General features: G+C 30.5%; 3 protein-coding genes across 3 annotated transcripts; all 3 read left to right on the top strand.

Moving 5' to 3' along the window:
• Positions 1–6,271: 6,271 nt before the first annotated feature.
• LOC104878972 (RING-H2 finger protein ATL5) lies at positions 6,272–7,024 on the top strand. The gene has a single exon (XM_010649970.3). The coding sequence runs from the start codon at positions 6,428–6,430 to the stop codon at positions 6,833–6,835; it is 408 nt and encodes a 135-aa protein (XP_010648272.1). The 5' UTR covers positions 6,272–6,427; the 3' UTR covers positions 6,836–7,024.
• Positions 7,025–14,888: 7,864 nt separating this feature from the next.
• Positions 14,889–15,641, top strand: LOC104878973 (RING-H2 finger protein ATL51). The gene has a single exon (XM_010649973.3). The coding sequence runs from the start codon at positions 14,940–14,942 to the stop codon at positions 15,438–15,440; it is 501 nt and encodes a 166-aa protein (XP_010648275.1). The 5' UTR covers positions 14,889–14,939; the 3' UTR covers positions 15,441–15,641.
• Positions 15,642–20,516: 4,875 nt separating this feature from the next.
• On the top strand, positions 20,517–21,361 carry LOC104878974 (uncharacterized). Its single transcript, XM_010649981.3, has one exon. It carries the CDS (start codon positions 20,600–20,602, stop codon positions 21,122–21,124), a length of 525 nt encoding a protein of 174 aa, XP_010648283.1. The 5' UTR covers positions 20,517–20,599; the 3' UTR covers positions 21,125–21,361.
• The last annotated feature ends 4,628 nt before the right edge of the window (positions 21,362–25,989 follow it).

Below are 25,989 nucleotides of genomic sequence, written 5' to 3'. Positions count from 1 at the left end.
TGAGAAAATGACTAGGTGCCTGTTTTGAAATTGTTTTTTACACGCTTTTCTTTTTTTCATTAAAAAAACATAGAAAACTATTTTTACTTTCTATTATTAAGAATATAAAATAAAATATTTTTTGAAAATATTTTTTAATTATTTTTTTTCCACTTGTTTTTTTATTATTGTTTTAAAAAATATAAATATATAAAATAATTAAAAATAAAATACTTTATATAAAAATTATTTTTAAAACATATTTATAAATATTAAAAACAGATTAAAAATATTTTAAGTTTTTAAACAAATTTTTATTTTATAAAAATTATAAAATTATTTTTAAAAATTATTTTCAAAAACAATTAGCAAACAAACCTAAAAGTTTTAAAAGTTCTATTGATTTTAAGAGCCTATTTAATCACGTTTTCTTAAAATAATTTTAAAAAATAGTTTTAATTTTAATTTAGAACAAAATTTTGTTTGGATGTTAAATATAAGACATAGCTTTCTTGATTTATTTTCTATAAATATATTCCTTACTTATTTAACAATACAAAAGTTTTTAAAATATTTTCTATTTTTTCATGTATCGTTTAGAAAACTCTACAATGCTTGATTGACTCATTTTGATGCTTGAATTCAATATCCGTCTTAACTTGGTTAATACTTGTATGCATAATATTCTCAAGAGGTGAAGGGCCAAAGCCAGATATGACCCGTCTCTATTGCCTTCCGTAGAGTAGCAAATTAGGTTTTCAAAGAGTTCCTTCTGTAGGCCTATCTTCCCAGGTAGGAATATTGATTTTATGGAAGTGGAGTTATTTGATTTTGCTGAATTACGCTTGACTGAGTGTAGCCTACTCCAACATGCAATATGAATATGGTGGTCTCATAAAAGCCATGTTGAGAGAGGTGAATCTTAAGTTATCTGTGGAGAATTGGAGTGAAATTTTGGAAGTCTTCAATGAAGTTGTCTCTTTGTATGAAACTTAAAAATTGGCCTAGAATTGAAGGGTCTGCAGCCTTAGAAGCCTAAAGAATATGTGATCTACCCTTCCTTCAGTACCCTTTTTAAGTCCCCAGCCCCACAACTCAGTACTATTTATAGTCGCCAATTGCCCCCATATGTTGGGATATGTCTTTTATCCTTAAATGTAGGCACCATGTTGACGTATGATTTTTGAGAGATTTCTTGACGGTAGCATCATTGAGGGAAAGCATTCAATATTAGTTACATCATTTTACAACACATTACGATTTTCTATTAAAAGGATTTTGAAAGCATTTTAGGTCAGCTTTCTAGGAGAGACGTAGAGTGACTAGCCATTTATGGAAGGGAGATGCGGTTAAAAGGGAGACATTTGTGTAGATGGACTAGGATAGAGATCCCATGAGTGCGAGTGTTATTCCTTTAGCACAAGGGCATGATGATGGTTATTGATGTCAACTCCCTTCTCATTGGTGAGTTAGTAGAATCTCTCTTGATTTTTAAGATATTTCTTCTCCCTAAGAATTCTAACAACGTAGCCAAAGAGTTTCTAAAGAGAATCCAGGGGTGGATCCAAGCAAGGCCTGAAAAAATTTCTACTTCTCACGAGTGAAATCAAACCTCAAACCGAGTGTTTGCCTCCCATGAAAAGTGTCATGATTGGTTATTAGGCTAAAGCTCATATATTTTGTAATTGACAAATTTTATACATGTTTTAGAAGTTGCGCCCACCCTCTCCCCCCACTTGGCTATTAAAAGTTACAATCAATAGATGAGAGTGAACACTGAAAGTTGCAATTAATAGATGAGCGCGAACTTATGCTAACCATAGCAAAGGTTAAAGAAATTTACTCGATTTCAAAATAAAAATAACTCTAAATCATATTTTTAAAAGGAAAAAATTAATCTTACCAAGGAAAAAGAAAAATAAAATGAGTTAAATAAAATGCCTAAGTTGAGTGCTTTAATTATGAGGGTAAATAATTGTTACTAATTATTTTCTTAGCCTAAAATAAATAAAAGGGCAATACAAATAACTCAGAGTGATACTAATTAAAGACAGAAGAGTTAGATGACTCAAAACTTATTGTTTTCATAGTTTATGTTGAAGTGTCAAATCCTTAGTTGAAATTATAAAATAAAATAAAAAAGAGTCCATTTGTGAAGCCTTTTGGAGACACCTCCTCATAGGTTAATTGGTTAGGCTTAGATAAGCCTAAGCACCTTATATTGAATTTAAAATTTAATATCAGACTCTCATCAAAATTGTTGGCTAGGCTCTCATGAGATAACGATTGCAAGTGCCCCATATCCAAAAATCCATTATGGCTAATATGGCTAGTTGACAGCTGAACAAATTTGAAAAGCTATGGTGTAGGTCTAGAGTGGAAAAGTCATTTTCTAATATTATAAAAGTTATACTATCCATAAAAGAATATGTCAAGGTCGATTGAAGCAAGTTTGACTTTTCTGCACAAACTAGCCCTAACACAAAGCTAGGCTGCTACATGCTGCTACACTAATCTCAAGAGTATCCTACCATGGTCTGGGAGCATTGTCTTGTTTGTTTCTCAGGAAAATATTCAATGTTGCCATTTTCTAACATTCTTACCAGTAAAAGGAGAGATTAGATAACAAAGGATCGAAGTTCAACAATGGTTGTAAAAAACTTCAATATATAATTGATTTAAATTCCCCCATTCAAAAGCCTTAGAAAGAAATATTCAAATACACAACTAGTGTGACATTTGAAAAGTATAAAGCAGTGCACCTTGACATAATTAAAACCAGTTTTCTCTGGAAACAAACATCATAATCAAAATCACGTGTTCCGATAAATTGAAAATATATTCAACCATGCATGTGGATTAGAATAAAAAAAATATATGATTGATAGCAGCCTTTTGAAGAGGTAGAAAGATCATATATATTTTAATGAACTCTAATATGAGAGTTTCTAGAAAACCTTCAATATTCTCAAAAAGCTGTTGTAACCAGCGGAAAATAAATTCACTTTAAATCTTGAATTTTACTGCAAATATCAAACCTCATGATTTCCCATTTTTGACTGATCTGAATTGAGAATGATCCTTGTCCTGGGTAAGTGTAGAAAAAATCCAAAATTAACAAAACAAAAATTGAAAAAAAAATGACAGAAAATATGCGTTAATAGGACTAGATATGCATTTTTTGGAACAAAAAGGAAAAGAGGTGTTTGGCAGGAAAGAAAATAAGTCCAACTTGATGAGCAGATGTGTAAGCCCCAAAACAACTTGATAAGGATGTACAAAATACTTCCAACAAAAGCAACTTATTTTCCAACCTCATTTGTTTACAAGTCAGAAAATATCAAATTTTTGGTCACTATCCAAACCTAGGAAAATATTTGGCCATTGGAATCAAATTTCTTTAGGTCACTATTGGAGAGGGTTAGATTTTCTAAACTTCTAACTTTTTGCTTACAAAAGTCAAGCATTTATCAATTTTTGTTAGGTCACTTGGAAGGGAGTTTTGGACAACAACTAGTTCATACTTATAATCTATTTTTTCATTTTTTGTTATTAGCGTCCATTGGCTAATAATTTTAAAAAATATTTCTATTTTTATTAACACTTGAAAATTTTAATTTTTAAATATTAAAAATACTAAAAATGCTTCCCAAAAATACTGTCAAATATACTCTTAGAACCTATTTAATAATAATTCTAAAAAGTATTTTTAATATTTTTAATACTTAAAATTATAAATACTAAAAACGTTTTTAATATTATCTGCAATCTTAATATCTTACCAAAAAAGGGAAAAAAATTACCATAAGAACTCTGTTTTGTTCTAAACGCTTTGACGAAAATGACTCGGAAGTGTGCTCTTATTTATTGAATCTGTATCTATTTTGGAAACCTAATCCTAACTTCATGGAAAACTAACAATGCAAAGCGTGTCTTATGTGCCTACCTCCCTCCCTGAGAAGTCCCATGTATCTTCGCGGGAGTGAAAGGGAAAGTTGAAGAATTCCTCGAGAGACTCTAGTACCTTGGATGAATGATGATCCTTGCCTGAGAAAGAGAACGTTGGAAATCAAATGACCATATTATTGATTTCTAAATGTGAGAAATTTCCATTGGCTGTGGTCTCTGTCAACATATACAATTGAAAAGTAAAAGCTGTTGAACACGTTTTTCAATTAGCCTCAACATACACAATTGACACATATTGTGTATATTTATACAGACATATTTGTTTATGTACTGTTGTTTCGAAAATTAAATACGTATACGGCTGCCAATAAAAGCTATTTATATCTGTGGTTTTGTGCAGAGCTCTATCCTCAAAAGTTAGTTTTCTTCGTGAAATCACAAAACATGAACTTTCTACTAACAAGTTCACCTCTTTTTCTCTTCCCCATTCTGATGCTATGCACCTTCATCTTCATCCGCCATGAGCTCTTTCCCAAGTTCATTCCTCAATCCATCATGTCCAATTATATAACTCCAACTGCTTCCCATTTGGCTTGGGCATGGGATTTCTTGCTTCACTACTCCCTCTTTCCTAATTCGCACAAAATTAATGTGCATGAAAATTTTGACCAGGGACTAAACATAGGGCTCTATGAGCCTGAGGAGGGGTCGAATGAGGTGGTAGAGTGTGCGGTGTGTCTATGCAAGATTGAAGAAGGAGAAGAGGTAAGAGAGTTGAGGTGTGGTCATATGTTTCACAGAGATTGCCTGGACAGATGGCTTGGACATAGAAATGGAACATGTCCCTTGTGTCGAAGTTGTACTGCTCCTTCAAGAATGGTGAATGAGGTGGGAGAGGAAGTGATAGTGGTCAAGTTTTCTTCATCCAGTCCTGGCAATCGCAGTATGTGGTGGCTGCGCTAAATTGATCATTGTCATCAATCAGAGCCTTCAAAGTACTCCTATTCAATGTATATTGTAAAATTATGTTGTTTGATGCTGTTTCTTCTCAGCCAAGCATTGAAACCAGTCTACTTTTACGTAAATTTAACAATTGCTTTCATAGATTTCTCATTTTTGTGGCTTTAATTTCCTGAATTGGTTGTTGATTGATTCCAGCTTCCGACTAACTCACTGATATCCTCTTCATCTGGAATAATATTCTGGCCGAAAATTGGGTATATTTCAATACCAACTATTGCATTGATGGCACATGTGTATGCATTGCCCAGCACAGGCCACATAGTACATTCCTGACTGCTAAAGAAAATATGAGTCTGTAATAGCCTAGTACTATTCATGCAGATCATCTTTTGTGGGTCCATTTGGGATTTGTGGCACTAGCCTTGTCACCTACAGATGTTTGAATCGATACTTATCTACCTTAATGGCAAATCCAGATTAAATTTGGATCTCTGCTTTTTCTCTTCACCGGACCATAATTCTGAATGTGTCAAGATCATATTTGAAAAACAATCATAGGATTGTTTGGAAGCCATTTTTGGAAACAATTTTGCCATCTTTGGAACAGAAAAAAATACATTTGACGAAGAAAATCATTCTTTGTGAGATGAATTTTTAAAACAAATATGAGACGTTTGCAGTTGCCTTTTTGTATACTATTCTAAACATCAATAGATCAGATCGAGAACATATTGTCAACTCTTGCATCGGATACGTTCATGAACCACCAGTTGAGGAAACTGTTTTTTATATTTAAATTTTCATATAAAATTTTGTTCCAATGAACAATTTGAGCTGGTCAAGAACTGTTTCCAAAAACACTTTTTTCTTAAATCCGGTTTTGGAAAATATTGCCAATCTGACCTCATGTCTTCAATATTCTGCATTTTTTTCTTCTATTATAATGACATTTGCGAGGCTGCTAAATACGTAGCTGCAATCCAATTTTCTTTGTCACCATCACACACATTGATTGTGAGAGGTAGAACATTGAAACTTTTCCTTGTCTGTTCTGCCTATTCAACTCACGTGATGAGAAAATTGAAGAGTATCCAACGGACACATGGGACCTCAATTCTACTGTTCTTTTTTTTTCCTTATAATTTTCAAAGTTGATGACGATTACGTACAATATTTTATACTGTTTTTGCAGTAAAAGTGTGACTAAATTGCATAGGAATTTCACGTCCGCAGCCTCCTTTCCGTAGTCTGTTTTTTATAAAAAGAGGCCAAGCTTTTACGTTTCCATGAAGAATAGTCACCTAAAACAAATTTAATTAGGTTAAATATAGACGTATAAAAAAATGACAATTCAAAAAGTTGGTGGAATATGATGTGATAAGCAGATTTCTTAGTCAATGAAATCAGTTCTATTTAACAAATAGTTTTCTGGTATGAAAGGTGAAGTAGGGCTGTGCAATTTCCTCGTAGTTTCAAAAGACAAGCTTTGAATGGTCCCTTGTTATTTATCTCAGCCTTCCCGCTCTACTTTTCTTCTCGCTTTCTGCATCTTCCTGAGGTAATTCCCAGATTGATCATGGTGAATTACATAGTTTTACCCATTACCCATTTCAAATGGGCATGGAGTTTCTTGTTCCACCGCTTCTCCTTTGCAAGTTACACACTTGGCATGCTGGAAAATGGTGAGGAAGAACTCAGGATAGGCCACTATAAGGTTAAATTAGGCTCTGAGGAATCAGAAGAAGAATGTGCTGTCTGTCTATGCAAGATTGAAGAAGGAGATGAGATAAGCGACTTGAGATGCGATCATCTGTTTCACAAAGTTTGCTTGGATAGATGGGTTCAGTATAAGCGATCAACCTGTCCGCTGTGTCGTGATTCTCTAGCTCCATGTAGAGCTGTTGCTGAGCTGGGTCAAGAGGTGCTTGTGTTTAGGTTTTGCTCTTTCAGCTCCGGTGACCGGAATAGTTGGTGGCTGCGCTAAGCCATGGCCATATGCATGTAGTAAACAGCAAATTATATTTGGTGCTTCAATGTGTCAAAGTCATATTTGATTGTTGAATGTGGCCTCTGGTTTTAAAGTCACCATGTATATATTCAATCCATATCTGGACTTGGTCATAACTGATCTTTATTTATAAGATAATTCACAAAGAAAATTTTTAGACATTAATTAGACGTGGTCGGAAATGGGTTTTTGGGTGTTCAAGTAGGTTGACTCAACTAGATTTGATCTAATATTTTCAAAAGCAGAGGAAATTGAGAGTTTTTTGGGTTTTTGGGTGTTCAAGAATGGTGAAGGAGGTGGGAGAGGAAGTGATAGTCTTCAACTTTTGTTCATTTCAGTCCCAGTAGTCCCAACACGGGGTGGCTGCGCTAGCTGAATTCAGCAGTAGTTTTTTCGGAGTATTAAGCCTCCTTAAAGGGGGGGTTGCTTTACTTTTTTATTGCAAATAATTATCCCTTATTCTTATAATAAAATTTAGGGTTCATAAAAGTACAAATACCAATCAATTTTTCAAGATAATGGAGAATCCAAGTGTCCAGATCGTTGAATATAAAAATGGAATAGGATGAAGTGTTGTTTTCAGCCTTCTCATCAAGAGTACGATAATTAGACCTCAACAGACACGCAGACCCACCCACCAAGTAGGCCAATTAGTCTGGCCGAATACCGAAAAGAAAGGTCCTAGTAAGTGGTCCTGACTTAAATTTTATCATGAATTTAAGAATATTAGTTGAATTCGAGTATAAGCCTGATGTTTAATTTCTGCCTTAAGAGCAGACGAATTAGAGATAACAATTAGTTAGAGCCTATTTAACAGTGATTTTGAAAAATATTTTCAATATTTTTAACATTTCAAAATTTTTATCATTCAAATATTAAAAATATTTAATTACTGTCAAACACTCTCTTAATGTAATTTGATTTTATGTTTAATAATTTTATTTTAAAATTTAATTTATAAATAAAGTTTGTTTTCAATGTTATGGTTTAAGGGAAAATATAAGGTCATGTTTGATTGCTGTTTTTGAAAACTGTTTTAGAAAACATTTTTTGAAAATAGTTTTTAAGAACATTTTTATTTATGTTTTTAGAAAAAAAAAATTGTATTTGAGAACGGAATTCTAGAAAACAGTTTTTGTTTTCAAAAACAAAAAATATATATATATTGTTGAATTAATAAAAAAGTTTTTTAAAATAAGTAAAACAAAAAATCATGTTTAAAATTTATTTATTTTAATTAATAAAGTGTTTTCTTCCATTAACTTGATATTATAAATATATAAATAATTTTCATATGCACAATTCATTTAAATTAAAAAAAATTATTCTATTTTAAAATTTTAATACCAGTTATAATTTTCTTAAACAAATTATGACTTTGTCATCATGTATAAATATATTAATTTCAATAATTTAAGGAAGAAGAAAGAGTTTGTGGGTGAGGGTGTAGTGGTTGGGTCGAACTCACTTTTATGAAAACACAAAAAAACAGCTAAGAAAACACAAAAAGAATGAAGAGAAAACATGAAAAATAATATATTCTTTTAACAATAAAAACATTTTTTTATTGTTCTTAAAAAAATGGTTTTTGAGAATACAGAAAACACAAAAAATAAAAACACACCCTCTTCCCCAAATAAGTTTTTGCGTTTTTTATTTTCAAGAACAGAAAATAGTTCTTGGAAACAAAAACCAAACAGACCCTAAGAGTTTATTTAGTAATTGTTTTCGATAACAGTTTTCTATTCTTCAAAACAAAAACTAAGAAAATATGTTTGCCAATCAAAAATCTTTTTTTTTTTTTCTATTCTTAAGAATAAAAAATAGAATGTTTTCATATAACATCTTTTAATTATTTTTTTTATTATTTTCATTTATTTTCTTGTTTTAAAAAATAATTATTAAAATATATAGAATGATTTAAAAATAAAAATTTATATATAAAATTTATTTGTAAAACATATTTTAAAATATTAGAAATCAAATTTAAAATATTTTAAATTTTTAAACAGACTTTTATTTTATAAAAAAAAAAAAAAAAAGTTTTTAAAAACTATTTTTTAAACTATTTTCAAAAATAGTTATCAAACAAGCCTTAAGTCATCTTATCTCTCCATATTTTTAATTATTTCAAGCTTTTTATTCAATAAGCATTAAAGTCCTTAGGTATCACTCAATTTAGTTGGAAGAGCATGTGATATCCGTACAAGTTTAATTCAATCATGGTACCATTTTGGTATCTGGTGGAAGATTTCTCTATTTTTCGCCATGAAATGAGTTGTTTTGTATTTTGCTTCGCTTAAAGGCATTTTTGATTTTCCAACCAAACTCCCACCGTGTTGGCTTCGACCTCCTTTTGAGAATCCGTGCAACCCCAGCATTGCAATGTGTCACATCTCTACTAGGGCCCATGACTCGTGGCATTTGGTTTAGTATATTGCTTCACTTTGAGCAATAGAAATCATTTGTCTTGAAGGGAATTCATTTCGTCCACGTTTTGTCACTCCAATCCTTTAACATCAACTAAAAAGCTTGACCATGCCCATGATTGAGCCCCAACCCTGTCTTAAACAGTGGCATTGCACTCTCTCAGTCGCCCACCCGAGCATCCCTATTTCATGTCATGGAGTGCATCAAACATTCAATAATTTATTAATAAAAAATAAAAAATAAAAAAACACTATAATGAAGCACAATCCTCACGAGTTAAGCTAAGCGAGAGTTCAACCTCCGATATCCCGAATGAAATGCAACAAAACTGATTTAACTTCACAATCCAACACTTAATTAATATTATATTTAAATTTGAATAAAGTTTAATATCAAGTATGTTTGTTTTTATTAATAACTTAATCAAGTTTATTTATTTTTACATATTAAAATTTGTATTTATATGTTTTTATCTTATTTAATTATATATAATTAAAATAAAATTTTCAAAATTAATTTTGTAGGGACTTTTAGTTCTTGCTTTATGTTTAGCTTAATAAATATTCCATTATTGAAAATTTTTGTTGCAAGCTTCATATTCACTAGTGTTTAATGATGGTACAATTAGTGTGTGTTTAGTAACGATTTTAGGAAGTATTTTTAGTTTTTTTTAATATTTAAAAGATAAAAAGAATTTAGTATAAAAAGTCTAAAAATACTTTATAAAATCTCTACCAAATATACTCTTAATTCACTTTAGAAAGTGTTTAAATTTCCTTTAGTTCAAGAACTAACCTCGACAAAATTGCCTTCCACTAAATAAGAAAATAATAGACCCAAAAACTTTAGACAAGCCTGAACTGTGAAATAATATTAAAATAGATATACGAAAGATTAAAACATACATGTAAAGAAATTTCTTTCACCCTCCATGTAAGCAAAGGAAATGATGGCCATTTGATCACAAGTCATCCTTTATCCACCATTAAATTTATTTTGAGGGCAAGTACCCATCACCCTTTGATCAAAATTTGACAATAAGCAAGAAATCGTAAAAAAATTAATATTCTTTTATAAAGAATATAGTGAAAAAGATCGTAACCAAAATTTATTTTATATACTCATATAAAAATATTTATAAAATAAGAATTCTTTAAAACTAATTCAAATTTTATACACTTACGGTGATAAAAGATGGTACTTATTTTATTAAAATGTAGTACATAATTGGTCAAAACTAGAAATATTAATTATTTTCAGATAGCTCTTAAAATTTATATTTTATAAATTTAAATTTCTATTTTATGACTTTTTTCATATGAATATATGAAAATACATTTTTCCTATTACATTTGTCATACTGCTTTCTAATTAATCATATTCAAAAAGATTGAGGCAAGTGTGGACCCCGCATTTCGGCTCATGCGTTTCCCACTCGATGGCGAGCTCGATTTTTATTTGAAAAATGATTTTTTATTTGATTAAGAAAACTAACTTGGAGTCGCCACTTATTTTTGTTTTATTTTTAAAGGGTAAACAAAATAAGAAAGAAAAACCCTAAGTGTGACTCCTTACTTTGGAAAAGGTGGTCTGTGAAAAACCGGATCGGGTTCGGGGGTCAGGTTACTTATCAGGAAGGTACGGTAAAAACCGTAGCACCCTTCTAAGTCCCTAAAAACGGGTCTCTACTAATAAAATGAAGCAATCATGACAATTGATGAGGGAATCAATGAATACTCAGAGTGATCATGCACATGTGAGAATCTAAACATGCGTATAGAAAATGACCCGAGCGGGTGTGGATGCGTACCTGGGCAGTGATCCATGAAGCGCTATCAAGAAGTGACGTTAGTGCACAATTAAGGAATAATTCCGAGCATGTCATAGAGCAGAATAACATCAATCACGCATGACAATTAAATCAAAGAAACAATCAGTCAATCATAAGGAAAACATATATGTTGGGCCCCCACCAAAACCCATTTATTTTGCATGAATTAATATCACAGATTCCATTATTATGGAATTATGAAAATTGCATTCACACTTATGTAAAACCAAGGAAAACATAAGGTTTGAGAAACGGAATAGAATTAAAACTGTTCACGTGAAAATCGGATTTTTGGAATTTATTTGAAAATTGGAGCTTTGGGAATTAAATTTGAAAATTGGAATTTTGGGAATTAAATTTAAGAATTGGAATTTTGGGAATTAAATTTGAAATAAATTAGAATTTTGAAAATTGGAAATTAAGTTTGAAAGTCGAAAAATTAGAATTTCAGAAATTAGGAATTGAATTTGGAAATCAGAATTTGTTTGAAAGATTTATTTTAAGATGACATTTTAGAAATTAAATTTGGATATTAGAATTTTTGAAAAATTAATTTGAAGATTGAAGTGATTAAAAAAACTAAAATTTTGAAAGTTGTTTTAAGAATTCAATTTGTGAAAACGTGTTCGCCAAAAAGCAAAAGAAAGAAAAATGGACATAAATATTCAAACCCACCAAAAAGTCTTCTGCCATGTTATGATTTCCATGCAAGAAAGGAATAATAAAAAAATATATATAAATGGCTTTGAGAGCTTTTCTCAAAGTCAAAAATAGGCACGAACCCAAATGCCTTGCTAGTAAAACAATTTGAATTAAAAACTTTTAAAAAGCATCCCATTGTCTTATAATCCCCCAGCCGCCCAATTCTTTTCTCTCTCGGAAAGGCTCCTCCCAAGCACAGCTTTTTTTTTTCGTCTCCCTCAGACTGTCTCTATCTCCCTTTTCTTTGTTTTTCTCCTCTCCAGATATCACCCTCTCCCCTTTCAGCTTTGGTTTTTTTCTTTCTAAAAATCCGGACCTCCACTCTCTTCCTCTGAAAAAAAAATCCCTTCTTTTCCAAAACCTCAGATCCTTAAACGCCAGCCTCAAAACGCCCTCAAAATAATCTTCCCCTCTTTCCTTTTCTCTTTTTCCAGATTTCCTCCTCCTCAAATCTCCCAACTGCTGCTCGTCTTCAAAAACCCTTTCCCCTTGAGGATACAAATGACTATCGAGAACAGAGTATAAACGAGAAGGGAGCAAGCATAAAAAGGAAAAATAAAACAAAGCATCCAATGAACGGGTGGGAAGAATGAGATGAAAACGAGATCCAAGAATGTGACTCAGACGCAAATAGGAAAGCTATGAGGAATTAAATCACTCTCAATCAAGTAGCATATGAAAAAAAAAGCATCGTTCATTCATATCACAATCACCATAATGCTAGTGAAATCAACCACAATAGATATGTAGTCTAGTACGCGCACCTGAAAAAAAAACTTCCCTTCCAACGGGACTTATGTATCCAGATTCTCTACTTCTTCTTCCCCCTCTGTAGCCTCCTTTCCCCTAGATCACAATCTCTCTCTGTTCTCCCTTTTTTTTTTTTTAGCCGTCGCCTGCCCTCCTGCAACCCGCCTCTGAAAAAAAAACAATGTTTCCCCCTCAAAACCCAAAAGAACTCTCTCTGAAAACCCACTCTTCTATCTCTTTTCTATCTCTTTCTCTCCAGCCGATTCCTACCTTCTCGGGCAAGCCATTACCTGCTTCCCTGTTCATCTCTCAGCAGGTATGGGTTCCTCAAACTCCAACATGGCATCCCTTGCAGCTGGTCCCACGCATGGAGAGGGGTCCCCCACACACCTCTCGGGTGCTGCCAGCCCCTCTAATATATATAAAAAAACTAAATACCCCTTGGCTCTTCAAAGGGGGTCTACAGCAAGGAAATTCATGCATGTTTGAAAAATTATTTCTTATTCTTTAAAACAAAAGGTATATGGATTTCTAACTTATAAAACGTGTTTCACAAACTTTTGGAAGAAAATAGTTTTTTTTTTAATTTATTTTAGAACAAATTCACAACATTTACTGATTTGTTATCCCTTCATAAACTAAGGTTATGTTTGGTTTCCAAAAAAAATATTAAGAAAAAAAAATGTTAAGAAAAATGATTTTTTGATCTGTGATTTCAATATAGAAAATATAAAAGAAAATCATATATAATTAAAATTAATTAAAATTTTATGTATTTTTAAATTATTTATTTTTTTCATAAAAAAGGAAAATAATTAAAATGAGTTTGGAGTATCATATAAAAATAATTAATTTAATTTTAAATTTATTTTTATTTTTCTTCACTTTCCTTTCTTTCAATTTTTTCTTTTTATTTTATTTTTCTCACATGTTCTCTCATCATTTTCAAGAACCAAACATAACCAAAAATAATTTGAGTTTTTTCAAATAATAAATTTGTAAAGAATTAAGTAAAATTAACCTATATTAAAAGGAAACTCAAACAAATAATCAACAAGTCTAACATAAAGATGAATGACATTGGTGAGAGTCGAGTACAAATTAGCTAGGAAATAGGGATGGCAATGGGGCGAGTTCAGGATGGGTACCCCCATCCCAACCCTACCATGTTTATTTAAAATAATTCTCATATTTATCCCATTTAACTTTTTTTTTAATTTTCTTTTAAAAATTATTTTTAAAATTTTTAATTACAGTAAAATAAATATATTTTACAAATAATAAAATTATTACATTTTTATAACTTATTTTATTAAAAAATATTTTATTATTATCTATATATTAAAAATAGTAAAATAAAAAATTATTTTATTTCATTTTAAAATTTAATCTTATATATAATGCAAGTGGGAGATGAAACAAGATAAGGCAATACCCGAACCCATCCCATTAAAGTCCAGATGGGACTAATACTTAAAAAAGCTCCTCTCCATTACCATCCCCACTAGAAAACAAAGAGCATGTGAAAATAGAAATATAGAGAACTTGTCACGTGTTTGGTGGGTCTAGGCTTTTATTCATTTATTTATTTTTTTGCATTAAAAACGTGGCAATGGACTGTGAAAATTTCCTCCCACGTGAAAATTCCACATGTCTTAGAAAAGTCAAAGCCGATGTTCTTTGCATCCATTCACGTTCATACATATTTTTTTTGTTATTTACTATAAATTTCTCAATCCTTTTGGGCACGTGATTAATAAAATTTTATTCTTCAATCCAAGATTTTAATCCTTTTAAGAATTGATCCATCTATATTGTGTTTGCTTCCTAAAATATTTGAGGAAAAAATATGCGGTAAAGAAAATAATAAAAAAATTAAATTAAATTAAAAAAATAAATAAAAATTTAAAATCAATAAATTAATTTTTTTTATATTACTTCAAATCTATTTTAATTTTTAAAATTTTTTATATAAAAATTTAATAATTTGAAAATAGTTACATTTTAATTAATTTTAATTATATTTTATTTTCTTTGATATTTATTATGAGATAATTAAATATAAAAAAATTATTTTTCTTTAACATATTTTTTCTTTTTTTAATATTTTTGGAGAAGCAACCTTAATATCAAAAATACAGTTAATGTAATAACCTTAATTTTTTATAGCCCAGTCTTCTTATCCTTCGGAGTCCCCGCAATTATACAAGGGTCCACGGGTCGAATAATTGAGCAAGCAACCTTCACCAATCACCACAAAAATCACTGTCATTGCTTCACATTTTCCATGCTCCTATCTCTATATAAACTGTTGGCACAACCCTCTGGTCTTCAAATCCTCAATATTTTCCAAAAGGAAAAGAAAAAATGCCCCATATCTCAGCCTTTCCTTCTTCGCTTCTTTCATTCTGTATTTCCATCTTCCATGCCGTACTTCCCAAAGTCTTTCCAGGGTCGATCGTGTCAAGCTACATGGTTCTACCCACGACCCATTTGAGTCGGGCGTGGAATTTGTTGATTCACCACTTCTCCTCTGCAGCTTACACACTTGATCACATGCCAGGAAATGACGATGAACAACCCAGCATAAGCCAGTATAAGGTCAAGTTAGGCTGTGAGGAGGGAGAAGAATGTGCTGTGTGTCTATGCAAGATTGAAGCAGGAGAGGAGATCAGAGAATTGAGATGTGACCATCTCTTTCACAGAGTTTGCTTGGACAGATGGCTTCAATATAAGCGCGCAACCTGTCCACTGTGCCGCGGCTCTCTTGCACCGCGTAGAGCAGTCGGAGAGCTTGGTGAACAAACTCTAGTGTTTAGGTTTTGTTCTCTCAGTTCCAGTGACCGGTGTAATTGGTGGCTACGGTAAGTCATAGCCACATACAACCAGTTCATTTCATAGAATGAATCCCCAAGTTCATCTGTGGGTAGTCTTATATATATAAGAGCTAATTCACCAAGGCATGCACAGGCAACATTGGCACTTTTCCTTTATTAATTAATAGGCAGCTGTTCACTGGTTTTCAACTTGATTTCTATAAATGATACATAAATACCTCCAAATTCTTCATGATCATCTGTCAAATGTATAAAAACCCATTTCAGTAATCAAATTGCTAACAAAATGGAGATGTAGTTATATTCCTTAGACCGAAAATTCAGATCAAGTTTAGGAAAGAATTGTTGAAGTACTGCAATTCCACTTCCAGCTACATATGATTTGATAAGAAGTTAGGTCCTGTTTTCTTGATTTTATTGGTAGAAGGCGAATCAATTAGGCCCATTTTGCAAAACAAGTCCAAGACCATATATGTGACATTCTCCAAAACAAGACCCACTTCCAGTTTTGCCAAATAATTGATCACCTTAGTTAGAAGAGGCATGCCCACTCATTTAGCAAACCTTAGAACAAGAACAACCAGATGCGTGATTTCATTGTTCAACGAAGAATTTAGTGCGTAGTTAGTGATCCAGAACCCTATCATTGCTGAAACATGAATCAAATGTTAGACTTACTGAAATTTTGTGCATGTAATCCTGATTTATTATTGATAAGGGTTGAAATGTTTATGCTGCGTGATCCTTGTTGCTAGGTTGTTTAGATAACAAAATGAACTTCATTCAGAAAGAAATACCAAGTGGTTGGACTAAAACTTGATTTTGGGAAAAGAGAGTAGAGGGGGTGTTTGGTAGAAAGAAAACAGGCCAACCCATATAGAGAAGCAGGCGCATTGGGGCTTTGGTAGAAAAGATTGAAAAAAAAAGGCCCAGCTATTGTTGCCACGAAGTCTGAGCATGTACTACAGTAATTAAAACTATCTTTACTGCATTGGGCCAGCCGTGCCCCTGTGCCTAGCTTTTCCGCACCCCACTTTTCTAACGGAAATCGATGTATTCCTTTAACACAATTATTCGTTTTAAAGCAAAGCATATTCTTTGTTAATCAATCACACATACCAGCAGAAATTAAAAAAAAAAAAAGACAGAGAGATTTTTAATATGGTTCAATGATCAATATGATACTTATATTCATGTAGTATATCAACGCTCGAAAATCTACTAATGAAATGAAAGATAAAAATTACAATGGTAAAGCTTCTCCTTTTTTTTTTCAATTGTGGTCATACTTCACATTTTCTCTTTAAAATGAATCCCTAAATGATAAGAGAATTAAAAATATAATTTGAACAAACTTGTTATTTAATAAATAAATAAAATTATTAAATAGAAGCTCATAAAGCCCGTAGATGGGTAGCACAACAAGACTAATTTATATTTCGCAATCCAACAAACTTTGCCATGGCCATGCTATAAGTTAATGTAAAGCTGTCTATCTTAGTAATGTAAAAATTGGACTCCAAATTCAGCTTAAACAATCAGAAAGACGGAGGGACATGGAAGGGAAAGAATGCCAACATCCAGCACTAAGAGACTTGAACCTGAGTCCCACTTTTATTGCAGCCCAGGTTAATGAAAGTTTGGCAGATTTATTCACCAGATTCGAACATTTTTTGAACCAAAGGCTCCTCGTAAAACAACAAAAAGTCCTTTTACCATGCATCCTCATCTTCATCTGCCATAAGCTCTTTCGCAGGTTCACCCCTCACTCCATCATGTCCAACTGTATAATTCCAATCGCTGCCCATTTGACATGGGCATGGGGCTTCTTGCTTCACCAACCACTCGCTCTTTCCAAATTCTCACAAAATTAAAGTGCAAGAAAATGGAGATCAGGTGGCTAAGCAGAAGGCCCTACAAACCGGAGCCGGTCGAAGGAGGCCAGGTGGAGGGTATTCAGTGTGCCTATGCAAGATTGAAGAAGAAGAGATAAGAGAGTTGAGGTGTGGTAATATGTTTCACAACGATTGCCTAGAGACATGGGTTGGACATAGAAATGGCGCATGTCCCTTCGCAGTTTGTCTTGCTCCTCCAAGAACGGTGAACGAGGTGGGAGAGGAATCGATAGCTTTCAAGTATTGTGCATTCAGTTCCAGGGATTGCACAATGTGGTGGCTGCATTAAATTAATTGCCCATGATGAGAAACAATGCAAAATTAATTGCACAATGTGGTAATATGTTTGTGCTACATTCTTTTTACTCTTCTAGAAATCTTCAACCATGACACGAGTATCACTTGTTATGTTAATGAAAGCTTCGCTGCAAATATTTTCAATCCTTGTGTTATATATCTTTCTCTTATATGATCAATTAATACACTTTAACACATAAAGAGCATATATCAAATTTCATGGAAGGTTGGAATTTCCTAAATAACAATGTAACAAAAACTAACAAATAAGATATATAGCAAGTAAAGAACAGTAATATCAAGCATATTCCATCCTAGGTAACCGATGTAAATCACTCGTCGTATCCAAGGCACATAAAAGAGATTGAGAAAATGAAGAGTTTGAAAGTATAGTAAAAGATGATATGAACATAAATAAGTATACAAAAACTTAGATAAAAAACAACAAGTTTATTATAACAAATACTAATCACATGAGCCAATTTTGAATCAACTATATTATTCTCAAAGGAAAAAGTTTGGTGACAAAAATTCCTTTCAAACATGAAAATAAAAACCCTAGTCTCTAATAGAAAGTATCCAACATAAAGAGACTTATGAATGATTCAGGACGCTAAATTAATTGCAATGGTCTCAAATCAATCTCGTTAATTTATGAATTAATATGTTATTTAGGTTATTTATTGCCTGCCAAGTTTTGCCCCCCAATAATCACATTTCAGATCTGAATTAAATTGAACAATCAAACTTATTAATGAGAGCTCGTCATAATTAAGTCTTCTATTAATTCCAGTTAGCTCTCTGCTAAAATCAGGAGAAAATTGTTGAACATATCCACCTGAAATCACTCTACATGTACTTTTCTTTTTTCAGTTTTTTCTTAGTTAAAATAAATTATAGATGTAAAATAAAAAACCCAAATTCTTCTACAACCTCTCAACCCCACTCACCCAAAACTTAACCCTCTTCTTCAACATGGCTGTTACGAAGGAGAAGACTAGAAAAGGAAGAAAATGGAGGAAAGAAAAGGGAAGAAAAGAAAATATGAGTTGAAGAAGGGGGTAGAGTTAGGATAAGGTGAAAAAGATGATAGTTTTGTGATTTCACACCATTGATTTATTTATAAAGAAAGAAAAAAGAGTAGATATTGGGAGTGTTTTGTCCACCGTTGTGTTTAATAAATCTCAGATCAAAATCATGATTTAAAGCAATAAAAAATAATTAAAAAATATAATAAAACTTAAAATCCATTTAACAGTAATTTTATAAAATATTTTTTGTTTAAAAAAATATTTTTTAAAAAAATAAATATTTGATAAATTTTTTAAAAAAATTTAAAAAATTTTTAAAATCACTAATAATATTAAAAAATTAGTTATGATATTTTTTATAAAAACACTTAATAAGTAATTCTTTTAAAAGTATTTTTATTAAAAACACTTGCTCTTATACACATGAAATGTTTGATATATATATATATAAAAGAAAAAAATCAAATTATAAAATTAATAGGTTTTAATTTTTGTAAAAATAAATATTTTTATTTTTATTCACATTTTAATAAATAATTTACATGCAATAATAAGGAGAAATAAAATAAATTTTTCATTATCATTTTATATGTCAACATTTCAGACATGCTCCCAATATTTCCGGATTTGAAAGCCCTAATTTCCTTCTCCCTCATGTGCATAATTATTCCATCTCATAAAAATTATTTATTAATACGCATGTAGGGTTCCTTCATTGAAATTAAAAAGAAAATGCAGTATTAACCCTAAATTTAAGCTAAGAGGCACTACAAGAATAATAACCCCACCTGTTGAGAGTTTTGTCTAACACTTGATTCAATCTCTATCATCTTTCACATACACATATGACTCAAGATCAGGTGATTAATATGTTCCAATGAATTTGTGACCCACCTTCACATTTATTGGAATGTGGACCAATATTTAAGTCCAAGAAGGCTGCAATGCTCAACTACCTTCTGAAAGAGTTTTAACTAGGTTATGAATTTTGAAATGGGTCCAGCTATATATATATATATATATTTACAATCGATCAATAATTCATTTTAGAGATAGTCAAGAAATAATTCATCTCCAAAGAGATTTTCAACGAGTAAAACGAGTTAAACACTTTCTTGTCGTACGTAATTATAGACCTTTTTTGTGGTGGAGAGGAAACCAGGCTTAGTATCTAAAATACATGGACAGTATTGCTTTGCATGGCCGACTGATTTTTGTTCCATACAGTATTGGTTTTGTCGATTTGACAAAACATTTTGCCCCACATGAACAGTTAGACAATTGGGAGACTCAAACTCAATTCTTCATGGTATGTTTCACGACCAAATTAAAAGAAAAAGCAGCCCCCATATTAGAAACATTGATGTTCCTTTGGAAGGTTTAGCCGTTTGAGTCTTAAAAGATTGATCCAATTAATTAGTTAATTTCTATAGACATATAGAAATCCTAAAATGGGTTTCATTGAAAAATCTTGAATTTTTGGAATTCATTTTCTCGTCCTCTAATCTATCCATTAATTTTTTATCCAACTTCAATTAATCCAATCAAATCCTTCCGCTCACCTGTTAAATTTCTTGATACATACCCTTCTTCAATCTTTATTGCCCAACCAAAGACCGGACAGTTAATGCGTTACACAACTGTTGGAAGCCAAAGGCTCTAGAGAGTAAAAAGAAAATTTAAAATAAAATAAATAAAATTAGGAATAATGAGAAGAAAGAAACTTTCCTTCTAAAAGTAACCTTATTAAGAAGAAGAAATAGTTGGCGGCTTCAACGTGTCGTAATCCGAAAAACATCTAACCTTTACTTACGTAATATAATTGGTCACTTGGTCATCAGTACGTAGGTAAGTAGAGCAAAAGCTTCTATATATATTAAGAAGCTGCATATGAATATAGATACGTGTGGCTTTGGGTGCAAAGATCTATACTCAAAAAGCTGGCGTTCTTGCTGAAATCAGCGACCATGGGCATTGTTTCAACAACTCCATCTTTTCCTCTCTTTCCCATTCTCATGTGGTCATGCTTCTTCATCTTCATCTGCCATAAGCTCTTTCCCAAGATCATCCCTCGCTCAATCTTGTTCAATTACATAATTCCAACCGCTGCCCATTTGTCACGGGCATGGGATTTCTTGCTTCACTACTCTCTCTTTCCTAATTCTCATCACAATATGAGTGTGCTGGAAAATGGTGACCCGGGACTAAGCCTAGGGCTCTACAAACCCAAGCCGGGGTCGAAGGAGGTGGTAGAGTGTGCAGTGTGCCTATGCACGATAGAAGAAGGAGAAGAGATAAGAGAGTTGAGGTGTGGTCATATGTTTCACAGAGATTGCCTGGACAGATGGGTTGGACATAGAAATGGCACATGTCCCTTGTGTCGCGGTTGCCTTGCTCCTCCAAGAATGGTGAATGACGTGGGAGAGGAAGTAATAGTTTTCAGGTATTGTTCATTCAGTTCCAGGACTCGGTCTATGTGGTGGCTGCGCTGAATTCATCGCCCATGACAAGAAACAATGCAAGATTTTTAAAGTCTTGTAGCATGGTGGTGAGATGAGAAGTCTTTGTAAAATAGTTGTAGCACTGAATATTGTACAGGTGTACTAGTGTACTGTGTTGTTGATGCACCTTGTAGCCTCTCCTCTGTGAGGAATATGAGGACTGATGAAGAGCTATACTGCAAATTAAGCCAATGAAAGGTGATGAATTAAATTCAGTCGTTTTTTTTCCTTGATATTATCACAGAAAATTTGTGTTTTTATTTTTAAATCGTGTCTCACCACGACTTAACTCATTTATGAACCCAGGAAGATGGGAGAGATGGAAAAACATTTGGGTATGTTAGGGTTTTGGAAAGTACCAAGTAGCTTGATGTTTGATAAGGTAAGAAATAAGATAAAATATATTATCATAATTATCCCATTTGATATATTATCTATTTTATTTTAATATCACTTTTATATAAGATATACTTATCCTATGCATTATAAATATATTTTTTTATTACATTTTTTTTCAAAATAAATAATTTTGGTTAAATTTTTTTTTTAATATATATATAAGCTATTTTTATTTATTGAATAATATAACATAAAAAAAATATTTATAAATTTTAAATATTTTAATCATTAATATTGTTAAAAGTAAATAAATATTGGAATTTAATAAAAAATTTATTTTAAACAAATATCAAACATTACAATATATTATATATTCCATTTTATTTGTATTTTTTTCTTTTACAAACCAAATATAAATATAACATAACATATATTATTGTATACATTATTTTATAATATCATGTTCATCGGATAGAATGTCTTTAGATATACATAGTCTATCCTCTCTAGTTAATCAAACATAATTTGAGGGTGCTAACACTATATTTAATTATTGAGGAAAGTGCCGGAAAAAGAAAATAAAATGAAATGAAAATTTTAAAAAAATGAAAAATAGATATAAAGTTAATAAATTATTTTACACATATTTATTGAAAATCATTTCACTTATTTAATCATTTTAAAAGCTTCTAAATAATTTTAAGTATATTTAACTTTCTTTCATATTTTTTTATTTTAAATCAAATATAAGAAAATCATTTTGGTTAATATTTTTTTCTTTTCCTTAATATCTTCTCAAAAAATAAATATAGTATAAAAAAATTAACAAATTTTAAGAAAAATAATTTTTTTTTAAATGTTTTGAATATCATAAAGAAATGTGAGAAAAGAATAATAAAGAAAAGTGAAGGAAAAATGATCTCTTTGAGTAAATGTGAGCATAATTTGAGGGAGTAAACTCCTTAGTATCTATTTGAATACACGTCTTATTTTATGTTTTTAAAAACAAAATAAAAAAAAATAATAGTAACCTATATATAAAAATCTTACATTAAAAATGTAATCATTTTTAAAAAATGATTTAAAAAATTCATGTATTAAAAAAATTTTGCCATTTCAAATTTTAAAATATTTTTAAAGTAATTTTAAAAAATATAAGGTATCGACTATATTTATTTTTTGTATTGTTATTTTATATAAAAGTTTATATTTTTCAAAATAAAGAATAGGATATATATCCAAACAAAAGCTCTAACGTTGATTTTCTTTTCCTCAACTTTTAATCTACACAATTAAAACAAAAATTGTATACATTTCTTTCCCTTTTTCTTTACTCATAATTTTCTTTTCTTTTCTTTTATTTTCTTTCCCTCAAACTTTCTAGAAATGAAACATAGTTTTAAAGACCACTTTCTACTTTGTTATGTATTTAAAAACAATTTATATATAAACAAAGTTTAATTTTCTTTCCCTCCGTTTTTTCATGTACATTCAAATAAAAGAAAATTTTTATACATTTTTCTTTACTCATAATTTTCTTCCTTTTTTTTATCTTAAACTTTCTAGAAATCAAACATAATTTTTAAAGACCAATTTCTACTTTGTTATGTATTTAAAAACAATTTTTATATGCATATATCATCAATTTTTCAAAAAAAAAAAAAAAAATAGAAGTAATTCATATTTTATATAATTAACAAAAATAAATTATTACTCGCTATTGTTGAGATATTGATCAAAAATGACTTTTGTTTTTTAGTGAACTTTAAGTGATTTCTTGAAATACTTCAAATGATAAAGTTCATTTTTGTAAAGGATTTAGTCATAATATCGAATAGTATTTTTTTCAATATCTATTGAAAAAGCACAACCAATTAGACAATGTCATGTATATAATTTTGTCTCATTATTTATAGTTTAACTTCATTTATTTGTATTTTTATTCAACAATTTAGATCTTATTATATACTTTTCAACTGTTTCAAATCTTTTGTAGAATAGATACCACTACGGTATCTCAATATATTCTTTTTGTAAAACTATACCTATAATGATAAGCATTGCCAATTAAAACAATGTGATGAAATATTTTTCAATGCATCACTTTTTCAATTGTTTTTTTTTATTATAATTTCATCTATTACCACTTATACCATCTCTTTTACAAGTTAATTTTGTCTAAGCATCCACTAGATTAAAAATAAATAAATAAATAAAAAGAAAAATGGACAAATGTATTTGCATGTACACTAAAAAAATACTCGTTAGTAAAAAAAAGGTACTATCCCTTCAAGTAAAATGAAAATAATATCCACATGTTATATATCTTTGATCTAAAAATATATATATCCTAATTATTTTAAATTGAATATATTATATTTGGATTTTTTCTTTTTTTCTTTTTCTAAATATACTCTATAACTTATTTCTACCCAAAGATAATCCAATGACATTAAGAAAATTGTTACATGTTTGTTTTTTAACTGAATAAAAAAATCAAAATATATAACTTATTCTATTCAATTTGATATCAATTAAAACAATTAAATTAAATCTATTAATAATAATTTCACTTTATTTATATTAGATAATATCGATATTTTATTAAAAAGTAAATAATACTACACAACTCTCATTCCGATGGATCACATCTTTAAACAAACACGCCTTCACAATTGTACCCAACCTTAAAATCATTTATCATATCATAAACGAGGTAATCAAACTATACTGATAAGACATTGATCAAACCCAATAAAACAGCATTTTCATTTGTATCCTCACCCAACATTTGGTGGGATAAGGGCTGCATGAGGTGACAAAAGATGCCGTGCAATGTAACAAAGCAACTTGGGTCTCTCAATGAATTGGTGCCATGTGTGAAGCCCATTTTGTTACACTAAGAAATTGTGCTACGAATAAAAGCAAGATGGTGATAGATAATTGCCTTAGTTCCACGAATTGTTTCCACCATTGACATTTGACATGAACCAAGGCCACAATGCTTTCCAATCACCACCAAAATCTTTCCCAAATAAAATTTCCTGGATTTATCTATGGACAAGGCATTTTCAACTTTTCAATCAATCAAAAACTATATATATATTTACTTAATCTAAATTCAATACATATATCATATGAAAGGAATTAAAAAAAAAAAATTGAACATGTAATAACTTATCATAACATATCACCAACTAAACATAGAATAGGATATAATATCCCTTCGTTTATCTGATCTCATACTATATTCAATTAACCAAACATGACATTAACTAGTTATAACATATTCCTTTCTTGATAAGGAATTGTTTCCACCATTAATATTTAACATGAACAAGTCATAAGACTTTAAATTTATGTATATAAATTTGAATTCATTTAAATACATTTTCTATTTTTAAAATTAAAAGATAATAGTATCTTTTGCATGAAACTTTTAAAGTGTAATGGTTTAAAATTTTTAAAACTATTCAAAAAAAAATTAAGGTTTCAAAAAATCTTATTACCAGGTATTTTAAATTTTTTTAAATTAATTTTTAAAACAAGGTAAATTTATTATTTTTTATAATATATTCTATTTTTATATAAATGTTTTTTATTTTAAAAAATAATAATATCATATGTATCTAAATTGACGGACTATTTAAAAATGTTTCCAAAAACTATTCTTCAAAAATCATTTTTGAAAATAGTTTTTAAAAATAATTCACAAATGCTTTTTAAAACAAAAAAAAAAATATTTATGAATTTGGAATATTTTCAATTTATTTTTTATGTTTTCAAATATTTAAAAAATAAATAAATATTATGTGTGTTTTATTGTCAATTATTTTTCATATTCATTTCACTATTTTTTTTTAAAATAATCCTAAAAAATTAAAACATCCTATATTTATTTATTATGTCTCGATCAATCAATCAAAACAAGTCCATTTCCTCATATAATAGGATTAGAGGAGAATGGTGCATAAGTCATAACGTATCCCTTTCGCCAGATCAATGGTGCAAAAGTCAGTATAGAAAGAGGAGAATGGCGTCCACACATTTAGGAATAGAGAGGGAGAGCAATGGCGTCCACAAATTTAGGAAGCAGGATCCGCCTTCTCACAAGATAAATCCAAGGTATCCAAATAGGGAAGAATCGACAGTGAGAAGAAAGATCTCCAAACATTGGAAGAATGACGCCGATGAGGAGAAAAAACCAATGGGGACCAGTTCCTTACCTTGACCAGAGTACAATCCTATCTAACATGCCTATATTCCACACGTGAAACTCACGGGCCCAGCTACATCGGTAGCTCCCACCACAGCAATGCTACTGGGGTGCCCCATGTGGAACCTGATTCCTGCATTTTCTCTCTAACCAAACAGCCAAGTCTGCGTTCACCCCACCCCCAATTTTTACTTATATTTTAAAGTAAAATTTTATATGAGAATTTAAATATATAAAAAAATATATTTAAAGATTTAAAATATTTTCAACTTATTTTTATTTTCATATTTTTTTAAAAGAT

The sequence above is a fragment of the Vitis vinifera genome, chromosome 1 (assembly GCF_030704535.1).
Source record: "Vitis vinifera cultivar Pinot Noir 40024 chromosome 1, ASM3070453v1".
Taxonomy (NCBI): domain Eukaryota; kingdom Viridiplantae; phylum Streptophyta; class Magnoliopsida; order Vitales; family Vitaceae; genus Vitis; species Vitis vinifera.
The sequence above is the reverse complement of the archived record's forward strand: the minus strand, read 5'-3'. Positions and strand labels throughout refer to the sequence as shown.

What these genes read in the sequence shown, in the direction of transcription:
- LOC104878974 (XM_010649981.3), top strand. Translation starts at nt 20,600, where the DNA reads ATGGGCATTGTTTCAACAACTCCATCTTTTCCTCTCTTTCCCATTCTC.
- LOC104878973 (XM_010649973.3), top strand. Translation starts at nt 14,940, where the DNA reads ATGCCCCATATCTCAGCCTTTCCTTCTTCGCTTCTTTCATTCTGTATT.
- LOC104878972 (XM_010649970.3), top strand. Translation starts at nt 6,428, where the DNA reads ATGGTGAATTACATAGTTTTACCCATTACCCATTTCAAATGGGCATGG.